This window comes from Emys orbicularis, chromosome 9, assembly GCF_028017835.1.
Source record: "Emys orbicularis isolate rEmyOrb1 chromosome 9, rEmyOrb1.hap1, whole genome shotgun sequence".
NCBI classification, from domain to species: Eukaryota; Metazoa; Chordata; order Testudines; family Emydidae; genus Emys; species Emys orbicularis.
This window is the reverse complement of record NC_088691.1, coordinates 45816128-45833910: the sequence shown is the minus strand read 5'-3', so window position 1 is coordinate 45833910 and position 17783 is coordinate 45816128. Positions and strand designations below refer to the sequence as shown.

Genomic DNA, 17783 nt, shown 5'->3' with positions numbered 1-17783 from the left:
GGCTGTGGGACAATCTGGCCCTTCACATCAATGTCAGGGAGCTAAGGGCAGTTCTTCTGGCCTGCCAGGTTTTCTTGCGCCCCCTGAGGTCCAAGGTGATGCAGGTCCTTACGGACAATACTGCTGCGATGTATTACATCAACAGGCAGGGCGGAGCCAGGTCGTCAGCCCTTTGCCAAGAAGCTCTCAGCCTTTGGGACTTCTGTGTGCGGCATGCCATTCATCTGGTAGCCGTGCACCTGCCCAGGACCAAAAATGTGCTAGCAGATTGCCTCAGCAGGACCTTCTCGTCTCGCCACGAGTGATCGCTCCATCTGGAGGCAGCTAGTATGATCTTCCAAAAGTGGGGAACTCCCCAGGTGGATTTGTTTGTGTCCTGCCAGAACAGGAAATGCTATGTGTTCTGTTCACTCCAGGGGATGGACCGGGGTTCCATGTCAGATACTTTCCTGCTCCTGTGGTCGGGAGCCCTGATGTATGCCTTCCCGCCAGTGCCACTGATCCACAGAGTCCTCGTGAAGATCAAACAGGACAGGGCGAAGGTTATCCTGTTACCTCTTGAGTGGCCTTGCCAGCACTGATTCAGCCACTGCAGCTGCCTCTCTGTCCAGCCCTGCTGTCCCAAGAGCACGACAATTTCCTGCATCCGAACCTAGAGGTGTTGCACTTGACAGCATGGCTACTGCATGGCTGAATGCGGAAGAGTGGGAATGCTCGACCCAGCTGCAACAGGTCTTGCTGGGTAGCAGAAAGCCCTCCACCAGAGCAACTTACCTGGCAAAGTAGAAAAGATTCACATGCTGGGCTTCGGATCGGCGCATCTGCGCCGAACAGGCCTCGCTGCAGGTGATCCTGGATTATCATCTGCACCTCAAATTTCAGGGTGTGACACTGTATCTCAGGGGAACACCCTACACCCCCATGTTCATCCTTATAATATGATTGTGTGGTATCCAATGCAAAGTTTGTCATGTCGGGTGTCTTTTGGCCCCATCCCCGACCCTGGTCATGATGCATTGTTGTTATAGTAATGTTATAGGTTGTAATTTCATGTATATAGTTATGAGGCTGAAAATGTGTCCTCATGGCTTAAAACAAGCCCAGGCAAAAATTCTCCAGGAGCAGAGGGGCAGTTCACATCTCATCAGGGCATGTATGGGACAAGCCCAGCCCAGCCTCACAGGAACAAAGGACACTGGCCTAAGCAACAACAAAGGATCTGTTGGACTCTTGAGTGAGTCACCCCCCCTTCCTTTGGTCAGTTTGGGACTACGATGCGGCAATGCTCACCTGACCCTGAAGGGGGAGCGGGGCAGAGCCAAGAGGGAAGAAAGAACGTGATAAAAGGGAGAGACGTTTGCCATGCTCTTCCTCTCCCTTCCACCTCCATCCACAGACAACACCACCAAGCGACTGAAGCACTGATCAAAGGAGAGAGCCTGGCTGAAGGGCAGCCAGCCAGCCTGTGGTGAGAAGCATCTTAGTTTGTAAGATCAACTTAGAATGCGTTTTGCTTTTATTTCATTTGACCAAATCTGACTTGTTGTGCTTTGACTTATAATCACTTAAAATCTATCTTTTGTAGTTAATAAATTTGTTTGTTTATTCTACCTGAAGCAGTGCGTTTGGTTTGAAGCGTGTCACAGGCTCCCGTTGGGATAACAAGCCTGGTACATATCAGTTTCTTTGTTAAATTGATGAACTCATATAAGCTTGCAGTGCCCAGCGGGCATAACTGGACACTGCAAGACGGAAGTTCCTAGGATTGTTTCTGGGACTGGAGATATTGGCTAGTGTCATTTGGTTGCACAATCCAAGCAGCGGCTGGCCAAAAGTGCTCGCTCACGTGCTGGGAGCAGCTTACATGCTAGAGGCTGTGCGTGAACAGCCCGGGAGTGGGGGTTCTCATAGCAGAGCAGGGTAAGGCTGGCTCCCAGGGTCAAGGATTGGACTGACATAGCAGATCACTGGTCCAGATAACACCAGGGGAACGTCACAGCGTGTCCCTGTCATCGATCAGGGTCCACCTGGCTGCTATTTCTGTGTTCCATCCTCTGTTCCAAGGCAGGTCGGTCTTCACTCATGACATGATGGTCTGGTTCTTGAAAGGTCTGTGGTGTCTGCCCTCACGTCTGGATCCCTGTCCCTCCCTGGGATTTAAATCTTGTGCTGTCGAGGCTCATGAGGCCTCCCTTCGAACCTCTGGCTTCCTGCTCTTTTCTCTTTCTCTCCTGGAAGGTTGTGTTCCTGGTGGTGATTACGTTTAGCCACATAGTGTCTGAAATCCGGGCACTTATGTCAAAACCACCCTATACAGTGTTCTACAAAGATAAGATCCAGTTGTGATCGCACCCAGCGTTCCTGCCCAAGATAGTTTCCCAGTTTCATACCGGCCAGGACATTTTCTTACTGGTCTTCTTTCTGAAGCCCTATAAATCCAAAGAGGAGTGCAGGTTACATGCCCTGGATGTCCGGAGGGTGCTGGCCTTCTGTCTCGACAGGATACGGTCATTCCAGGACACGGCTGTTCATTGCGGTGGCAGACAGGATGAAAGATTGCCCAGTGTCTGCTCAAAGGATTTCATCCTGGATCACAGCCTGCATCCGATACTGCTATGAGCTGGTGAGTGTGCCTCCACCGGCGATAATCAAAGCGCACTTGACAAAAGTGCAAATGTCATCAGCGGCCTTGGCTCAGGTGCTGATCCAAGCGGCTATCTGGTCGTCTGTCCATACATTTACATCCCATTATGCGCTGACCCAGCACGCATGGAATGATGCTGGCTTCGACAGGGCAGTGCTGCACATTGCAAGACTGAACTCCAAGCCCATTTTCATTGGCACTGCTTGTTAGTCACCAAGCATGGAATAGACATGAGCAAGCACTCGAAGAAAAAACGGTTACCTACCTTTTGTTCTTCTAGATGTTGCTCATGTCCATTCCATTACCCGCTCTCCTAGCCTTCTGTTGGAGTTGCTGGCAAGAAGGAAGTGAGAGGGTGTAGGGTCGGTGGCACCTGATATACCGACGCATGATCGCGGCACTCAAGGGGGCGCCACTGCCGGCCCTACAGATATCAGTAAGGCAAAAATCTCCGGCCACACATGTGGGCGCGCGCACAGCTAGAATGGAAGGGACATGAGCAACACATCTTGAAGGACAACAGTTATGAAAGGTAGGTAACCGTTTTTTCCTCTTGCCCGATGGGGTGGTGCCTAGAAATTCTCCAGTGGAAGTTTTGGGGCAGTTATGGTGGTGGCGGCCAGTGTCACGGTTCCAGAGCTAGCTGCATATTTGGTCCTTCTCTAGTCACACAGGTGACATGCCCTGTGTCTTCAGCTATCTCTGGGTGGAGTCCCATGATTCTCCCACTCACACAAGGCACTGTAGCCTGAATCAACTGAGGTTGCTCCACAGATCCAACGAGGTTTGGCTACTTGTGGGTCTTCTCGTTGGCAGCTTTGACCCATGGTGAGTACAGTGACACACAGCAGCCTTCTTAGAACAAAGTAGTGTTTAATCTCAACAGTAGGAACAAAGCATAACCAACACAGGCACCGGCTTCCAACTGTCCCTGGGGGTGCTCAGGCCCCGCTCCCACCCCGCCTCTTCCTGCCCCCACTCTGTTGATTGGCGGGGCCACTGGCAGGCGGGAGTAGGGGGGAGGGAGGGGAGTTTGGCTGCTGGTGGGTGCTAAACACCCACTCGTTTTTTTTCCGTTGGCGCTCCAACCCTGGAGCACCCACAGAGTCAGTGCCTATCATAACCAGAGAAGGGGGTTTTAAACACAGTAAAAAATCTATGGTCACACATATCCCTCTTACTATAGATGTAGGTACTGGTAGGCCTTGCTTATCCCAGATACCCCCATCTCTGGGTACAGGGGTTCAGCCTACTCCTCTGCCTCGTTCTCTCCTGTTCTTCAAGGACTGTTCTTTGTTCCAGTTTTTCCTACTTGGATCCCCTTCCTGTAGTTTCCAGACTGTTGAAGTCTGCCTGGTGTCAGAGGTCAGACTTCAAAGTGATTGACACCTGCATTGTCCTTTCTGATGCTGTTGTCCCCTTTTCTTGCTATGTGCAAGCAACCCCTGCTTGAATGACTCCTTTGTTATCCTATAGCAAACAACACAATAATAGATCGAATGGGAGGGCATATGATATTCATAAAATATTACAGGTGCTCCCTGGTCTTTTAGACCTGATTTATGTTCTCTAAGCCAAGGGGCCAATTCATCATTAAAAACAGGAGACCAGCTGGGGAGACTGGAGGCAGGAGGGACTTTGCTTCCTCCAGGAGCACTGACCAAACACAGAGACTCACAATGGGGCAGGGGGTGAGATAAGACAGAGAGGGATGCGTTCAGGAGTTTGCTGTTTTCCATTGATCTGTAACTCTTGTGCTTCATAACAGTAAAATGTGGGTGTGGTAACGCATTCGTTTGCTAAGCCTGGGTATCCTTGCTTTACTGTGATGTTGCCCCTGAAGGGGTTAACTAGAAAGCAGAGCTCCCATAGCCAGGTGGACTCCGTGGAATTTGTCTACACAACTAGGGATTCAGGAAGGCTATGAAACTGGTTCTGGAGTCTGGGGGGCCAGACTGTAGGGTCCTATTGCCCAAGAGAGGTGTTTCTGCACTAGGGAGTGCGCCTGAAAGACACAGAACTACGACCAGCGACCAGTCACTCTCCAGTCCCAGGGGCTTAGCAGTATGTGGCATCCAAAGATTGGATCCCATCATAATGGACTAGTGTCTGTTCAGAGAGTGGGACTAGACCAGGCTGTGACACACAGGTGTTATCATGGGTGGTGAGTATCATAGGCAGGGGGAGGCTGTGCCTCCCTCAACAGCCTAGCGTGGCTCCGCCCCCAGGCCAGGCTCCATCCTGTGGTTCCCAGCACTCTGCCCTGGCTGTCTGGGGCTGGCTGTTCTGCCTCCCACAGGGACTCAGGGTGGCTGGTGCTGGGGCCGTGCTGCCTGGTGCGGCTGGGGGTGGCTGCAGCCGCGCCATCTGGGGCTGGGTGCCCGGGGGCTGGGGGCACTGTGGCCTGGCGCACCGGGGCTGGGGCCGGGGGCAATGGTGGGGATGTTCTGGGCTCCTGAGGGGGGAGAGGGGAACACAAGGGGAGGGGCCGGGAGCTAGCTTCCTCAACGGCCAGGTCACTGGCCGCCCATGAGTGTTACCTATCTGTGTGTGTGACCAAAATGTTTGGATCTGTAGACAGTCAGCCAAACTCAGAATAGCATCAAATAAAAGTGAAAATAGAAATGGAATCCAAACAAGGGCAAAAGATTAATTGCACAGTAATCTGAAGCCAGTGCTTGCAAGTGCTCCACATCAAAGGCAACCATGATAACGTTGCCTCACACCCATTAAAATCAGTGGCCCAGCTCAGAGCAGGAGGCTTTTTTTCAGTCAGAATGGCAACCTTTGCTGTGAGCTTTGTGTCCTGTGTATCTTAATAACATAAGTTAATTCGAGATCCCTAACCTGAGGAACTTCCAGTCAAACAGTTCCCGCTACGCCTCGTGAATCTGCCTTACTGCTTTTGTTCCATCTGTCTTGCTAGGATAGTCAAGCCCAAAGTGGCTTCCATGGAGGAGATGGCAAGCTTTCACACTGATGCCTATCTGCAGCACCTCCAGAAGGTCAGCGAGGAGGGGGACGATGACCACCCGGAGTCCGTGGAGTATGGACTGGGTAAGGAGCCTTTTTAAGCAAAGATGAATGGAAGATGGTTGTGTTTGTTTTGAGCTTGAAGTCTTGCACATTTTCCAGAAGGAGCCGTCAAAGGTTTTCTCCTTTTCAGCCTTTTAAACAAAGTCTGTTTCTGCTCTGATAAGTGACTGTAAAAATGGGCTGCTCTTACTGCATAGATCTTCTCCCTGTGTTAATTGGCAGAACTACTAGCTTTCCCAGTGCAAACCTTTTTAAAAATTGCTCCTTTTAACCTAGAAGAGGCAGCACAGCTTTGCGAGAGGGAGCTAAATGCTATTCTGGCTCATGCATCATTAACATAATGCTAATTGAGTTTCAGTTCGAGAATCTATATTACTGGGCTGGTGTGACAAGGAATGAATCCAGCATCTCTCTTAGATCACTGGGTGAGTTGGTAGGCTGGCAGCTAGACACAAAACAATGGTTTACTTGGAAACCAAGTGCATTTGATCTGGTATGTCTACACAGCATGCGGCAGCAAGCCTCCCAGCCTGAGTCAACAGACTTCGGTTGGTGAGTGGGGCTTGTGCTAGTGCTCTAAATACAGCTGCATAGACAATGCTTTGAAGTTGCAGCCTGGGCTCTGAAACCTAGGGAGAGGGGTGTCTATATAGCTATTTTTAGAGCTCTAGTGAGTCCTGTTAACATGGGCTGGGAGGCATGCTGCTGCAGACTGTGTAGACATACCCCCCAAGATAAAGATGGAGCCCCAAGAGACATTTTGACAAGGCCGCTTTCAGAGTAGAACTGTACTTCAATGGCCATGGCTGAACAAAGAGTGACTTAAACCTTGTCTAGACTGCACGTAGGTCCCGATTCTAGCCATTGGTATAACTCCATCCATATACCTCTAGTGTGGATGTGCAAAGCTGCTATTTGAACTGCTGGAGCTTATGGGTTTCTGGAGGGCAGGAGGTGGGTATTAAACAATGATCATCATGCGGAACTTGCTGTGTTCCTTGGATCTGAGGCTTCACTTTCAGTTTCAAACAAGCAGAGGGCACCAGAGAGTGGTCCATGGTGTAACCTGTTCCAGTGTTTCTTAAGAGGTCTGGAAGCCAGGCTTCCTGAACCAGTGATGCAAAGGGGGTGGGTGTGAGGGTGGTGTTTTCCTCCTCCTCAGTGGAGCATTAACTTGAAAACCTAATGATGGCTACTTAATTGCCAATGCCATCTCTGCTGCTCAGCATGATTCTTGGGTATTGGATTCTCCACTGGATGTTTTGACGTGTCCTGATGTTCCAGGCGTTTGAAAAGCCGTTTGTTAGGAAGCAGAACCCAAACCCATGCACCTTGCAGCAGCAGAAAAGGCAGATGTCCAACAAGCTGGGAGTGGCGTTGATTGAGCTCCAGCACATGCAAGCAGGAATCACGGGAATAGCAGGAGCTCAGTGGGCTCCAACCACGTACAATAGCATTGTGCTCTATAGTGGATTTATACTGCTCACTTGCCTGCCATGGCACTTGCAGCTACTCCTTGAAGTCAGCACTCTGAAGGGCTTTAGCATTTCCAGCTGCACAGTGGGAGGTGAAGTTTGTCATCTTTGTGTGAGACAGTGGGAGACACTGCCTCCTTCCTGATGTTACACTGAGCCCGACTGCAGAGTCCCGAGTTCTGCACAAAACACTCAAAGCTCTTCCAAGGCGACAGGTTTAATTCTAGAAACTGGTCCTGGAATTCTGTGCTGCTCTGAGGGTCTGTCTCCAGTGCATCAGAAGTGTGACTGCAGCACATAGTTGAAATAGCTTTGATCTAGCAAACTCCAATAACAGTAGCAGTGAAGCCAGGGCAGCAATTGGAAGCCCACTTGAGTGACTAACCTGTGCTGCTGCGGCTCACGGGAATTGTTTGAGCTAGCAAGAGCAAAACTAGCTTGACGTGCTGCTGCCATATCTCTGATTGCAGTGAAGACATACCCTGAGATTTTGGATATGCCTGGAAAGGTCTCCAATGCGTGGGGTGGTGCTGGAGGTGAGAGAGTGGGTTACGTTCTAGGTCCGCATCCACTGAGTTCCCATGATAGTGTTCAAGTGTAGAAGGGCTCTGCTTCTGGAGACTAAGGATGTGCTGTGTGGTTGTTGGGCGGGTAGAGGGGTTGCAGGTACTCCATGTGAAAGAGGGGAATAGAGTAAAGCAACCCAATGTATCTGGTAATTGAACCAGTGTTTGTGGTGCAAATGTGGCTAACTGGCCTTACACCTGCTTGTTGCTGAGCCAGGAGGGGTCCATACAACCCCTGAGTATTCTTGGTCTGAGAAAGCCATTTGGCTTTTAATTCTTTTTCCTGTGGAGCACGGCCCAAAGAAACTCACCTTGGAAAGCCAGAGGATGGCATCTTCCACATGGACCATGCTCAAAGGAGGTCAGTCCCCTTGCCAGCAGCCTCGCTTTGGCTTCCTACAGTAGCCAGAATGGGAAGCCAGAACTGTAACTAAAGTTAAATACAGTTCCCTGGTGTACTCCCACTAGGAATGCAGTGATGTTCCCACTTCTGTCTTCTGTCCTGAGCGACACTCTCTGGTTCTTGCCCCTAGGTTATGACTGTCCAGCCACTGAAGGTATCTTTGACTATGCAGCAGCTGTAGGAGGGGCCAGCATCACAGCAGCCCAGTGTCTGATGGACGGCAAGTGCAAGGTAGCGATTAACTGGCCTGGAGGGTGGCATCATGCAAAGAAGTAAGAAGAAAACCTGTTACTATGTGCTTTCCAACCTGGTATCTGAATCGAGCCCGATAGCTCCTAGCTTTCCACACAAACCATCAGGGCGAGGAGAAACAATAGCATCCAAAAAGACCAATACAAATGAATTGGGAATTTTGGGGGGGCGGGGAAGAGGTTGCGTGGGTTGAAAGACAAGAGGCAGCTGGGGAAGAAGTGGTGTGTAGTGCAGAGGACTGGGAGCCAAGAGTCCTGCATCTAAGTCCTGGTTCTACCATGGGCTTTGCTGTGTGACTTAGACCAATCAATTAACTTCTCTATGCCTCAGTTTCTCATAGTACCTCATGTACTTCATAGGGGTGTTGCAAGGCTTAATGCTAGTAAAGTACTTTGAGATAGAAGTGCAAACTGCTGGTGTGTTGCCAAGCACTGAAGAGAATGGAAACCTGGAGACAAATGAAATATTTAAGAAGAGGTGAGGTGAAATAGAATTGGCTCTTCATATTCCTTCCTATGCTCTGAAAGTATCTGTTAGATCTGTATTGTAATATCTGAGATAGGGCAGTAATGTACTGTCAATAACAATATTTCAGAGCAGCAGGAGAGGAGATGGAAACTTTGCCCCTAAGTTGCTCTCATTCCCAGGAGGTCACAGGACTAAAAATGTTTATAAAGTTAGCTGTGGCTTGTCCCCTTATTGCTCTCTGAGTTTCAGGAGAAAGTAGTACTTTATCTTCTGAAGCACAAGGGCTTTGTTTAATACCATGTGCAGATGAGAAAGTGACCCCTCTTTCTAATAGAATCATAAGATTTTCCATACCAGATTGGACCAACAGCCTGCCAATTTTTGGTATACTGTCTGTGATAGTAATCTATAGCTGCTGCATTGGAAAAAAATCCTCGGGAAGTACCTCATCAATTGTGGAATGCTGTATTTAGGGGCAGGGCAAGATTCCTGCCTGACCTTTGCGGCCCAGTGTTTTCCTTGAAGCATGACATTTGGTCCCTCTATTCAATGTGTGTCTACCATATGGGGTCATTCATAAAGTTCTCTCATTCCCTTGAAATCCAGCTGCAGCTTTTGCTTCCTGCAGCAGTGCATTTCCTGAGCTGACCGGGAGCTCTGGGAAGAAGTAAGGACAATGTGCACACTTTGGGGATCCATCTAAAAATACTGGCAGTTTAAGGTGAACCCCCAGGTCAGCATTAGAACTGTCCAAATCTGGATTTGGTTTTTGTTTCCACTGAGTGGGTGGAGTTCAGATTAGTCAGGCAGAACAGTCTCATTCTGCTCAGGATGAATGGCTTTTTAATGACTTCTTGTGCTGTTCTGTTTTGACTACACTGCCTGGGATCTCCCTCATCGGTGATGCCTGGAACTAAGAAACAATCTCAACAACTTTGCCTCCGATGTGCTGAGCCATTCATGTTGTTTTTCTCTGAGCAAGGATAACGCTAAAAGACATCATTACATCATTGTCAATGCAGCTGTCCTGTGAGCGTTAAGTGCGCACTAGAACTCCCTAAGACATTTTCAGTGAGACATTTGGAGACTGATTTCAAAATCCCAACTACTTACTTTTCTGTTCGTGTGCTATATTCTACTCCTGAGAACAGACATTTATAATGGAAATACTGACACAACCTTCAGCTAGAGCAGGGGTGGGCAAACTACGGCACTTGGGCCGGATCCGGCCCCTCGGGGCTTTGGATCCGGCCCGCGGGATTGCCTCCCGTGGCGCCGCGGGCCCCATGCCGCTCTTAGAAGTGGCCAGCACCAGCCCCCCTCCCCCCCTCCTCCAGGGCCACAGCGCTTCCTGGAGCGGCACAGGGACAGGGCAGGCATGCAGGGAACCTGCCCTGGCCCCAGTGCGCGCCGCTGCCACCCCAGAGCCGCTTTAGATAAGCGGCGCCGGGCCGGAGCTCAAACCCCTCCTGCACCCCGCCTCCCCAACTCCCTGCCCTAAGCCCCCTCCCGCAGTCCGCACCCCTCCTGCACCCCTGCCCTGAGCCCCCTCCTGCACTATGCACCCCTACTGCACCCCAACTCCCTTCCCTGAGCCCCCTCATACACTCCACACCCCTCCTCTGCCCCAATCCCTTGCCCTGAGCCCCTTCCTGCACACCGCACCCCCTCCTGCACCCCAACCCCCTGCCCCGGCCCTGCATACAATTTTCCCACCCAGATGTGGCCCTCGGCCCAAAAAGTTTGCCCACCCCGAGCTTTTTTTAACAGACTCCACATACTGGCAGAAGTGGGGGGAAATCCACTGAAGGGTTAGGAAAACCCTCTGACTTAACCTAGAGTTCTCCCTAGTGGTACCTTGGCTAAAGCTGGAAAGACATTTTAAAATCAGGTTTCAGAGTAGCAGCCGTGTTAGTCTGTATCCTCAAAAATAACAGGAGTACTTGTGGCACCTTAGAGACTAACAAATTTATTAGAGCATAAGCTTTCGTGGGCTACAACCCACGAAATGCATCCGAAGAAGTGGGTTGTAGCCCACGAAAGCTTATGCTCTAATAAATTTGTTAGTCTCTAAGGTGCCACAAGTACTCCTGTTATTTTAAAATCAGTAAGTGAAATGTGCACTTTTTAGCATTCAACATTTCATAGAATCATAGAATATCAAGGTTGAAAGGGACCTCAGGAGGTCATCTAGTCCAACCCCCTGACGCGCCGGCTCTACTGCCCGAACTGCCGAAGCAAAAAAAAAAAAAAAAGGCGCTCCTCCTGCCACGCACCCCCAAGGATTCTCTTGTGCATCCATTGGGGTCTGCGTACCCCACTTTGGAGACCACTGGTCTAGATCCTGTGACGAACTGGGACTGTTCTTACTGTGATCTGTAAGTGCTGACAGGGGAGTGTGGCTGGGATGGTCTGCATTGGGGGATGGGAGAATGACTGAAGGGAAATACCTGAGCCTGTAACATGAGAACCCAGGAGGGGGCTGGGGCAAGGTGACACCTTTGCCCGGGAAACTGAACAAAGGCTGTGGGAGGGGTCGCTGAAGGCAGACTCTGGGAAGCTGGCTGGTGAGGTGGCTGGAGGCAGGGAGGGCTCTGACCTCTGGAGGGGGGCTGGGATGCCCGAGGACCCCAAGATGGACCTAACTGAGGGGTATCCTGTTGTCTGTGCCTGCACGACCTGTCTCGGACTGTATTCCCGTCGTCTAAATAAACCTTCTGCTTTACTGGCTGGCTGAGAGTCATGGTGAATCGCAGGAAGCCGGGGGTGCAGGGCCCTGAGTTCCCCCACACTCCGTGACAACTGGTGGCAGCGGTGGGATCTACTGCACCCCGTGGACGGCGCTTCCTGCAGTAAGTGACTGGGGAGAAGTAAAACGAAGGGGGATTGACGGGGACCAGGCGTGCTGAGGAGTCAGAGAGAGACGGTTATCACCCCTGGGAGTGTGTGACCAGCGAGAAGGACTTTTGCAGTAACAGGGTCCCCCGGGGGATCGCAGCGAGTGGTCCCAGGGGCGGAGGAGTCTGCAGCTCGACCCTGGCAGAGAGGTGGTGACCTCGAGAAGGGCTGGCACACTAGGGGTCTCCCTGGAGACTGTGGGGAGCGGTGAGCACACAGGCCTGTGAGTGGCCAGCAGGAAGATGTATGCCAAGCGGCTTAAGAGCGACCTGGTGGAGCTGTGCAAGCAGAGGGGGGTGCGCATTGGGAAGCTCACCAAAGAACAGCTCATTGCCCAGCTGGAGAAGGGAGATCGCGCGAATGAACTGATCCCTGTCTCTGAGGGAAGCAGCCTGGCAGATGCAGCGCAGGCCCCAGTGTCTGTCCCATCTGGGAGTGGTCAGCCGGCTGCTGAGGGCTTCCCGAGACCCCTCCTTCCTATGCCTAGGGGAAGGGTGGGGAGGAGCCCAGCAAATACCGAGGGCGCAGGGACCCCCCCCGGCCAGCAGGGGATCCTCCCGGCAACGCTCGCCGGCCAGCAGGGGATCCTCCCGGCCACGCGCAGCATCCGTGGAGCGGAATGGGCTGGAATGGGAGAAAGAGCTAAAACTGAGAGAGCTGGAGGATCGTGAACACCAGAGACAGCATGAAGAGCGACAGAGACAGCATGAACGGGAGGAGAAAGAGAAACTGAGGCAGCATGAACGGGAGGAGAATGAGAGACAAAGGCAGCATGAAGAGAGAGAGAGGCTGAGGCATCATGAACTGGAACTGGCGAGGCTGAAGGGCCGCGAGCCCCCGGCTGCGGTGATTGAGGGGGGACCCAGGACTGCACGAAGCTTTGATAAGTGCATCCTGGCCCCACGTAAGGAGGGGGAGGACATGGATGACTTCCTGGATGCCTTTGAGACGGCCTGCGAGCTGCACCAGGTTGATCCTGCAGACAAGCTCCGGGCTCTCACCCCCTTACTGGACCCCAAAGCCTTGGCCTTATACCGCCAACTAGAAGAGGCGGAAAAAGGGGACTATGAACTATTCAAAAAGGCCCTGCTACGTGAGTTTGGGCTGACTTCTGAGATGTACCGGGAAAGGTTCCGGAGTCAGGATAAAACCCCGGAGATCTCATATCTGCAACTAGCCGTCCGCATGGAAGGATACGCCAGCAAGTGGGCTGCTGGGGCCCAGACAAAGGAGGACCTGGTTAAACTGCTGGTACTGGAGCAACTGTATGAGCGGTGCCCATCCAACCTGAGGCTGTGGTTGGTGGACAAAAAGCCAGAGAACCCGCGACATGCAGGCCGGCTGGCCGATGAGTTTGTAAAGAGCCGGTCAGGGGCTGGCAGGGAGGAGTCCCAAAGGAACAGTCCCACCTCAACGCAGAGCGAGAGTCACCATGGGCCATCCCAGCGGGAAAATGCAGAGAAACCCCACCAAAGGGGAAGATCCAGCGTCAGGTCCATCCAACCCACTCGAGGGGACCCCTGGGACATGGTCTGCTATCACTGTGACCAAAGAGGTCACATACGGGCCCAGTGCCCCAGGCTCAGGGACAGACTGAGCAGACCAAACCCACAGAGGGTTGACTGGGTAGAGACCCAGCCGGGCGAGAGGCAGCACTCCCAGGGAAGGGGGGCTGGCAGAGTACCACCTGCTAAGGAGGGAGGAGAGCTCCAGGCCTGCTCCTCTGCGGGGCGGGATGCTCCAGACTCAGGGTTTTTGGTTTATACGGTGGGCGCGGGGCGGTCCCTCCGGAAAGAGTACCTCGTTCCCCTGGAGGTGGATGGGAGGAAGGTCGATGGATACTGGGATACGGGCGCAGAGGTGACGCTGGCCCGGCCCGAGGTGGTGCCCCCAGATCAGGTGGTGCCCAACACCTACCTGACCCTGACGGGGGTGGGCGGGACACCAGTCAAAGTGCCCGTGGCGAGGGTACACCTGAAGTGGGGGACCAAGGAGGGCCCCAAGGATGTGGGGGTGCACCCGTATTTGCCCACTGAGGTGTTGATGGGGGGGGACCTGGAGGACTGGTCAAGCAACCCACCAAGTGCACTGGTTGTGACCCGCAGTCAGAGCCGGCGAGGGGCACTGCGCCCTGGCCTTGGGGAGGGTGCCTTGCCCGAGGCGCAGGACCCTAACCTGGTGGGGAGGGAACACCCAGGGACACGGCTCAGGGAGGCGGCGGCTTCAGACCCAGCCGGCGAGAGAGAACAGGTGGCCATCCCTGTCCCAGCTGCTGAGTTCCAGGCCGAGGTGCAGAAAGATCCCTCCTTGCGGAAGATAAGGGACCTGGCCGACCTCGGTGCGGTACAGACCATGGGGAGAGGTGGCCGGAAAAGGTTCCTGTGGGAGAAGGGGTTCCTGTACCGAGAATGGGCTCCCCCAGGGAAAATGGAGTCAGGGGGGATCAGGAGGCAGCTGGTGGTACCCCAGAAGTATCGCCGCCAGCTGCTGTACCGGGCCCATGACATTCCCCTCTCAGGGCACCAGGGAACCTGGCGTACCCAGCAGAGGCTGCTACGGAGCTTTTACTGGCCTGGGGTCTTTGTTACTGTCCGGCAGTACTGCCGATCCTGTGACCCCTGTCAGAGGGGAAGGAAGGCCCGGGACAAGGGGAAAACGGCTTTAGGACCCTTGCCCAGCGTAGAGGAGCCTTTCCAGAGGGTGGCCAAGGTTAAAAGGGGGGCTCTGAACCAAGAGAGCCCGAAGCACAGACCTCCAGACTGGAACGCTGGGAGAAGACCGCAGCCCAGTTGGAACCCCAGGGGTATTGGGGTGGGAAAAGGGCACAGGCCGCATAACCCTTCCCACATGCGAACTGCGAATGCCCTCGAGCACCCCCGACCTAAGCGGGGGAGTGAAACTGGAGGGGCCTGGTGTAATTCTCACCCAGGAATGGGAGGGATGCTGGGGCATCCATGGGAACGGGGGTAGGTTCGAACTTCCCCGGGTCACTGGCTAAAGTGACCCCGCTCAGTTCGGTCTCGAAGGGGGGAGATGTGACGAACTGGGACTGTTCTTACTGTGATCTGTAAGTGCTGACAGGGGAGTGTGGCTGGGATGGTCTGCATTGGGGGATGGGAGAATGACTGAAGGGAAATACCTGAGCCTGTAACATGAGAACCCAGGAGGGGGCTGGGGCAAGGTGACACCTTTGCCCGGGAAACTGAACAAAGGCTGTGGGAGGGGTCGCTGAAGGCAGACTCTGGGAAGCTGGCTGGTGAGGTGGCTGGAGGCAGGGAGGGCTCTGACCTCTGGAGGGGGGCTGGGATGCCCGAGGACCCCAAGATGGACCTAACTGAGGGGTATCCTGTTGTCTGTGCCTGCACGACCTGTCTCGGACTGTATTCCCGTCGTCTAAATAAACCTTCTGCTTTACTGGCTGGCTGAGAGTCATGGTGAATCGCAGGAAGCCGGGGGTGCAGGGCCCTGAGTTCCCCCACACTCCGTGACAGATCCATCTTCTTTGGAACCCCCTTTCAGGTAGTTGAAAGCAGCTATCAAATCCCCCCTCTTTCTTCTCTTCTGCAGACTAAATCATCCCAGTTCCCTCAGCCTCTCCTCATAAGTCATGTGCTCCAGCCCCCTAATCATTTTTGTTGCCCTCCGCTGGACTCTTTCCAATTTTTCCACATCCTTCTTATAGTGTGGGGCCCAAAACTGGACACAGTACTCCAGATGAGGCCTCACCAATGCCGAATAGAGGGGAATGATCACATCCCTCGATCTGCTGGCAATGCTCATACTTATACAGCCCAAAATGCCGTTAGCCTTCTTGGCAACAAGGGCACACTGTTGACTCATATCCAGCTTCTAATTGCTAAATAAAAATGCTTTGTGTCAAGACGGCAGTTGGTCACTATCGCTGGTTACAGATGCCCAATCCCAGTCGGACCTGCAGGGTGATAAGCTGTAGGTATAGTTGGGGTTATGTACCTGGGTACCAGTCTAAGAGTGGGAGAATTGCAGGATTCCACCCGGAAGCAGATGAGGGCAAGAGGCTGAACACCTGAGGCGATAGCGCTCAGACAGCCCAGAATGGGGACAAGAGGTGCAGACAGTCCTGTAACTGTAACGCCGCTGTAGTGGATGCGCACCACCTTTGGAGTGCTGCCATCGGAAGTTCCTGAGAAGTTGCGGGGAGGCACTGGCACCCGATCCGTGGCCTTGCTGTGCCTCTTCCCCCTGAGACCCCCGATGCTTGCTCCTCTCTGCCCTCTCCCTCCTGTCGCTCACCCGTAAGGCAGGAGGGGGCAGAAAGTAGTGAGCAGGGAGGAGCAGGCGGAGAGGGGGCAGAGTGGGGGTGGGAAGAGGCAGAGTGGGGAATGGGGCCTCAGGGGAAGAGGCCACGTGGGGACTGGGCATCGGGGTGGAGCAGGGGCGGGGCCACTGTACAGGCACTGGTGGTTCCTCCCACTTCTAGGGAGCTTTTGGTGCTCACATCCTGCCTCCCCAAACACAAGAGTCATGTGCTGCATATAGACAACTGTAAGTGGAAGAGGTTAGCAAAAACTCTGTGTTTTGGGTTGTTTGTTTTTTTTCAGTTTGCCTTATATGGTCAGTTTCTCTCTTCATTAAATGACCTTTATAAATGAAAAGGGAGCCGAAAAACCCTCAAGCCTTTTTTAAAAAGGACGTTAAAAGGAAAATCCTCAGGCTATGCTGTTTAACGGGTGTTTAGTCATAAACAAGGATATTTTTTTTTAAGTCAACTCCAAAAAAGTCAAATTGTATCTCTTTAGAACCTTAATTAGGTCCAGAACTTAATATTGGGGCTGCTAGACTGCTAATTTGCTTGCTATGTTTTGTGTTGTAATCCAGACTGAGACTAAGGCCCAGTCCTTATGGCAGATAAATTGGTCTGTGCGGCTTTTTCAGGCTCATTGTGAAATCTAGTCAATTTCAAAATGGAGTTATAGTAGTAGATGTTCCCCTGCCAATTTTAATGGGTTTACAATGACATTTTTCCAATATATCAAGATGTTTCTCTTCTGTGCTGTGCAAAAGACCCATGTGAACAACAGAGGAACATGGGAAACAGGGCAATGAGCTACCCACAAGGCATTGTCAATTGCACAAAAGTAAACAAGCTGGGGAGGGGAATGTCATTTTTTCTGAACTTTCAGTTGTAATCCTTTTAGGTGCTAGTTATAATCACAATAGGCCAAACACTTTCAGACTGTGGCTTTTTAAAAAGTTGACTGGGACCCTTTAGCACCAGAAGAGTGCACATTGGTGGAATGATCTCCAAAGAGAATGTAGGGAATGAGGTATGAAATTCAATAGTTAAATGATTCCAGGTTTTTTTTACCATCCCCCATTTTTAATAGAGGAAATAATGGTGCTATAAAATCATAGAAGCCGTTTGCTGTAAAAGTCATTGAGTCAGATCTCACGAGAGTTATGCATTTGACAGGCAACTTGAACTGTGGTGCAGGGTGGGGAGGAGAGAAGGGGAGGCAGAAATACTGGGATTTGACTTTCTAGTAATAAAATAGGTATTGGAAAAAGGGGAATCTGGCTGGCTCGATTCTGAACTTCCAGTTCCAGGGGGGTGACCATTTTGACCAGGGGTCGGCAACCTACGGCACGCAAGCCGATTTTGAGTGGCATGCTGCCGAGGTCCCGGCCCCCAGCCCCACTCAGCCCCCCCGCCCACGGCACTCCCCTGCAGGGGCAGGAGGCAGAAGCTTGGTCCTGCGGCAGCCAAGCTTCCCCCCTCCCCCGCTTCTTCTACCAGCGTGGTGCTTTCCGGCCCCTCCTCCTCCCCATCCCTCTCCCTGCGCTGATCAGCTGATGGCCCTTGCGAGTGGGAGGGGGACGAGTGGCAGCGTGCTCCCTGCTCCGTAGAGGAGGCAGAGAAGAGGTAGGGACGGGACCTTGGGGAAGGGGGTGGAACAGGGCATATCCCTTCCAGCCCCCTGCCATGAGCCGCTCAGGGCAGGGGACTGGGAGCACCCACACGAGCCGAGCACCCCAGCCCTCTGCCCTGACCCCCCCATACA

At 52.6% G+C, this 17783-nt stretch overlaps 1 protein-coding gene across 1 annotated transcript in view; it reads left to right on the top strand.

Annotated features, from left to right (window-relative positions):
• Window positions 1-17783, top strand: part of HDAC8 (histone deacetylase 8) — a 79097-nt gene that overhangs the window by 12388 nt on the left and 48926 nt on the right. Inside the window, exons 3-4 of the mRNA XM_065410948.1 lie at window positions 5571-5701; window positions 8255-8396. Coding sequence (XP_065267020.1) covers window positions 5571-5701; window positions 8255-8396 — 273 coding nt within the window. The remainder of the gene's footprint in view (window positions 1-5570; window positions 5702-8254; window positions 8397-17783) is intronic.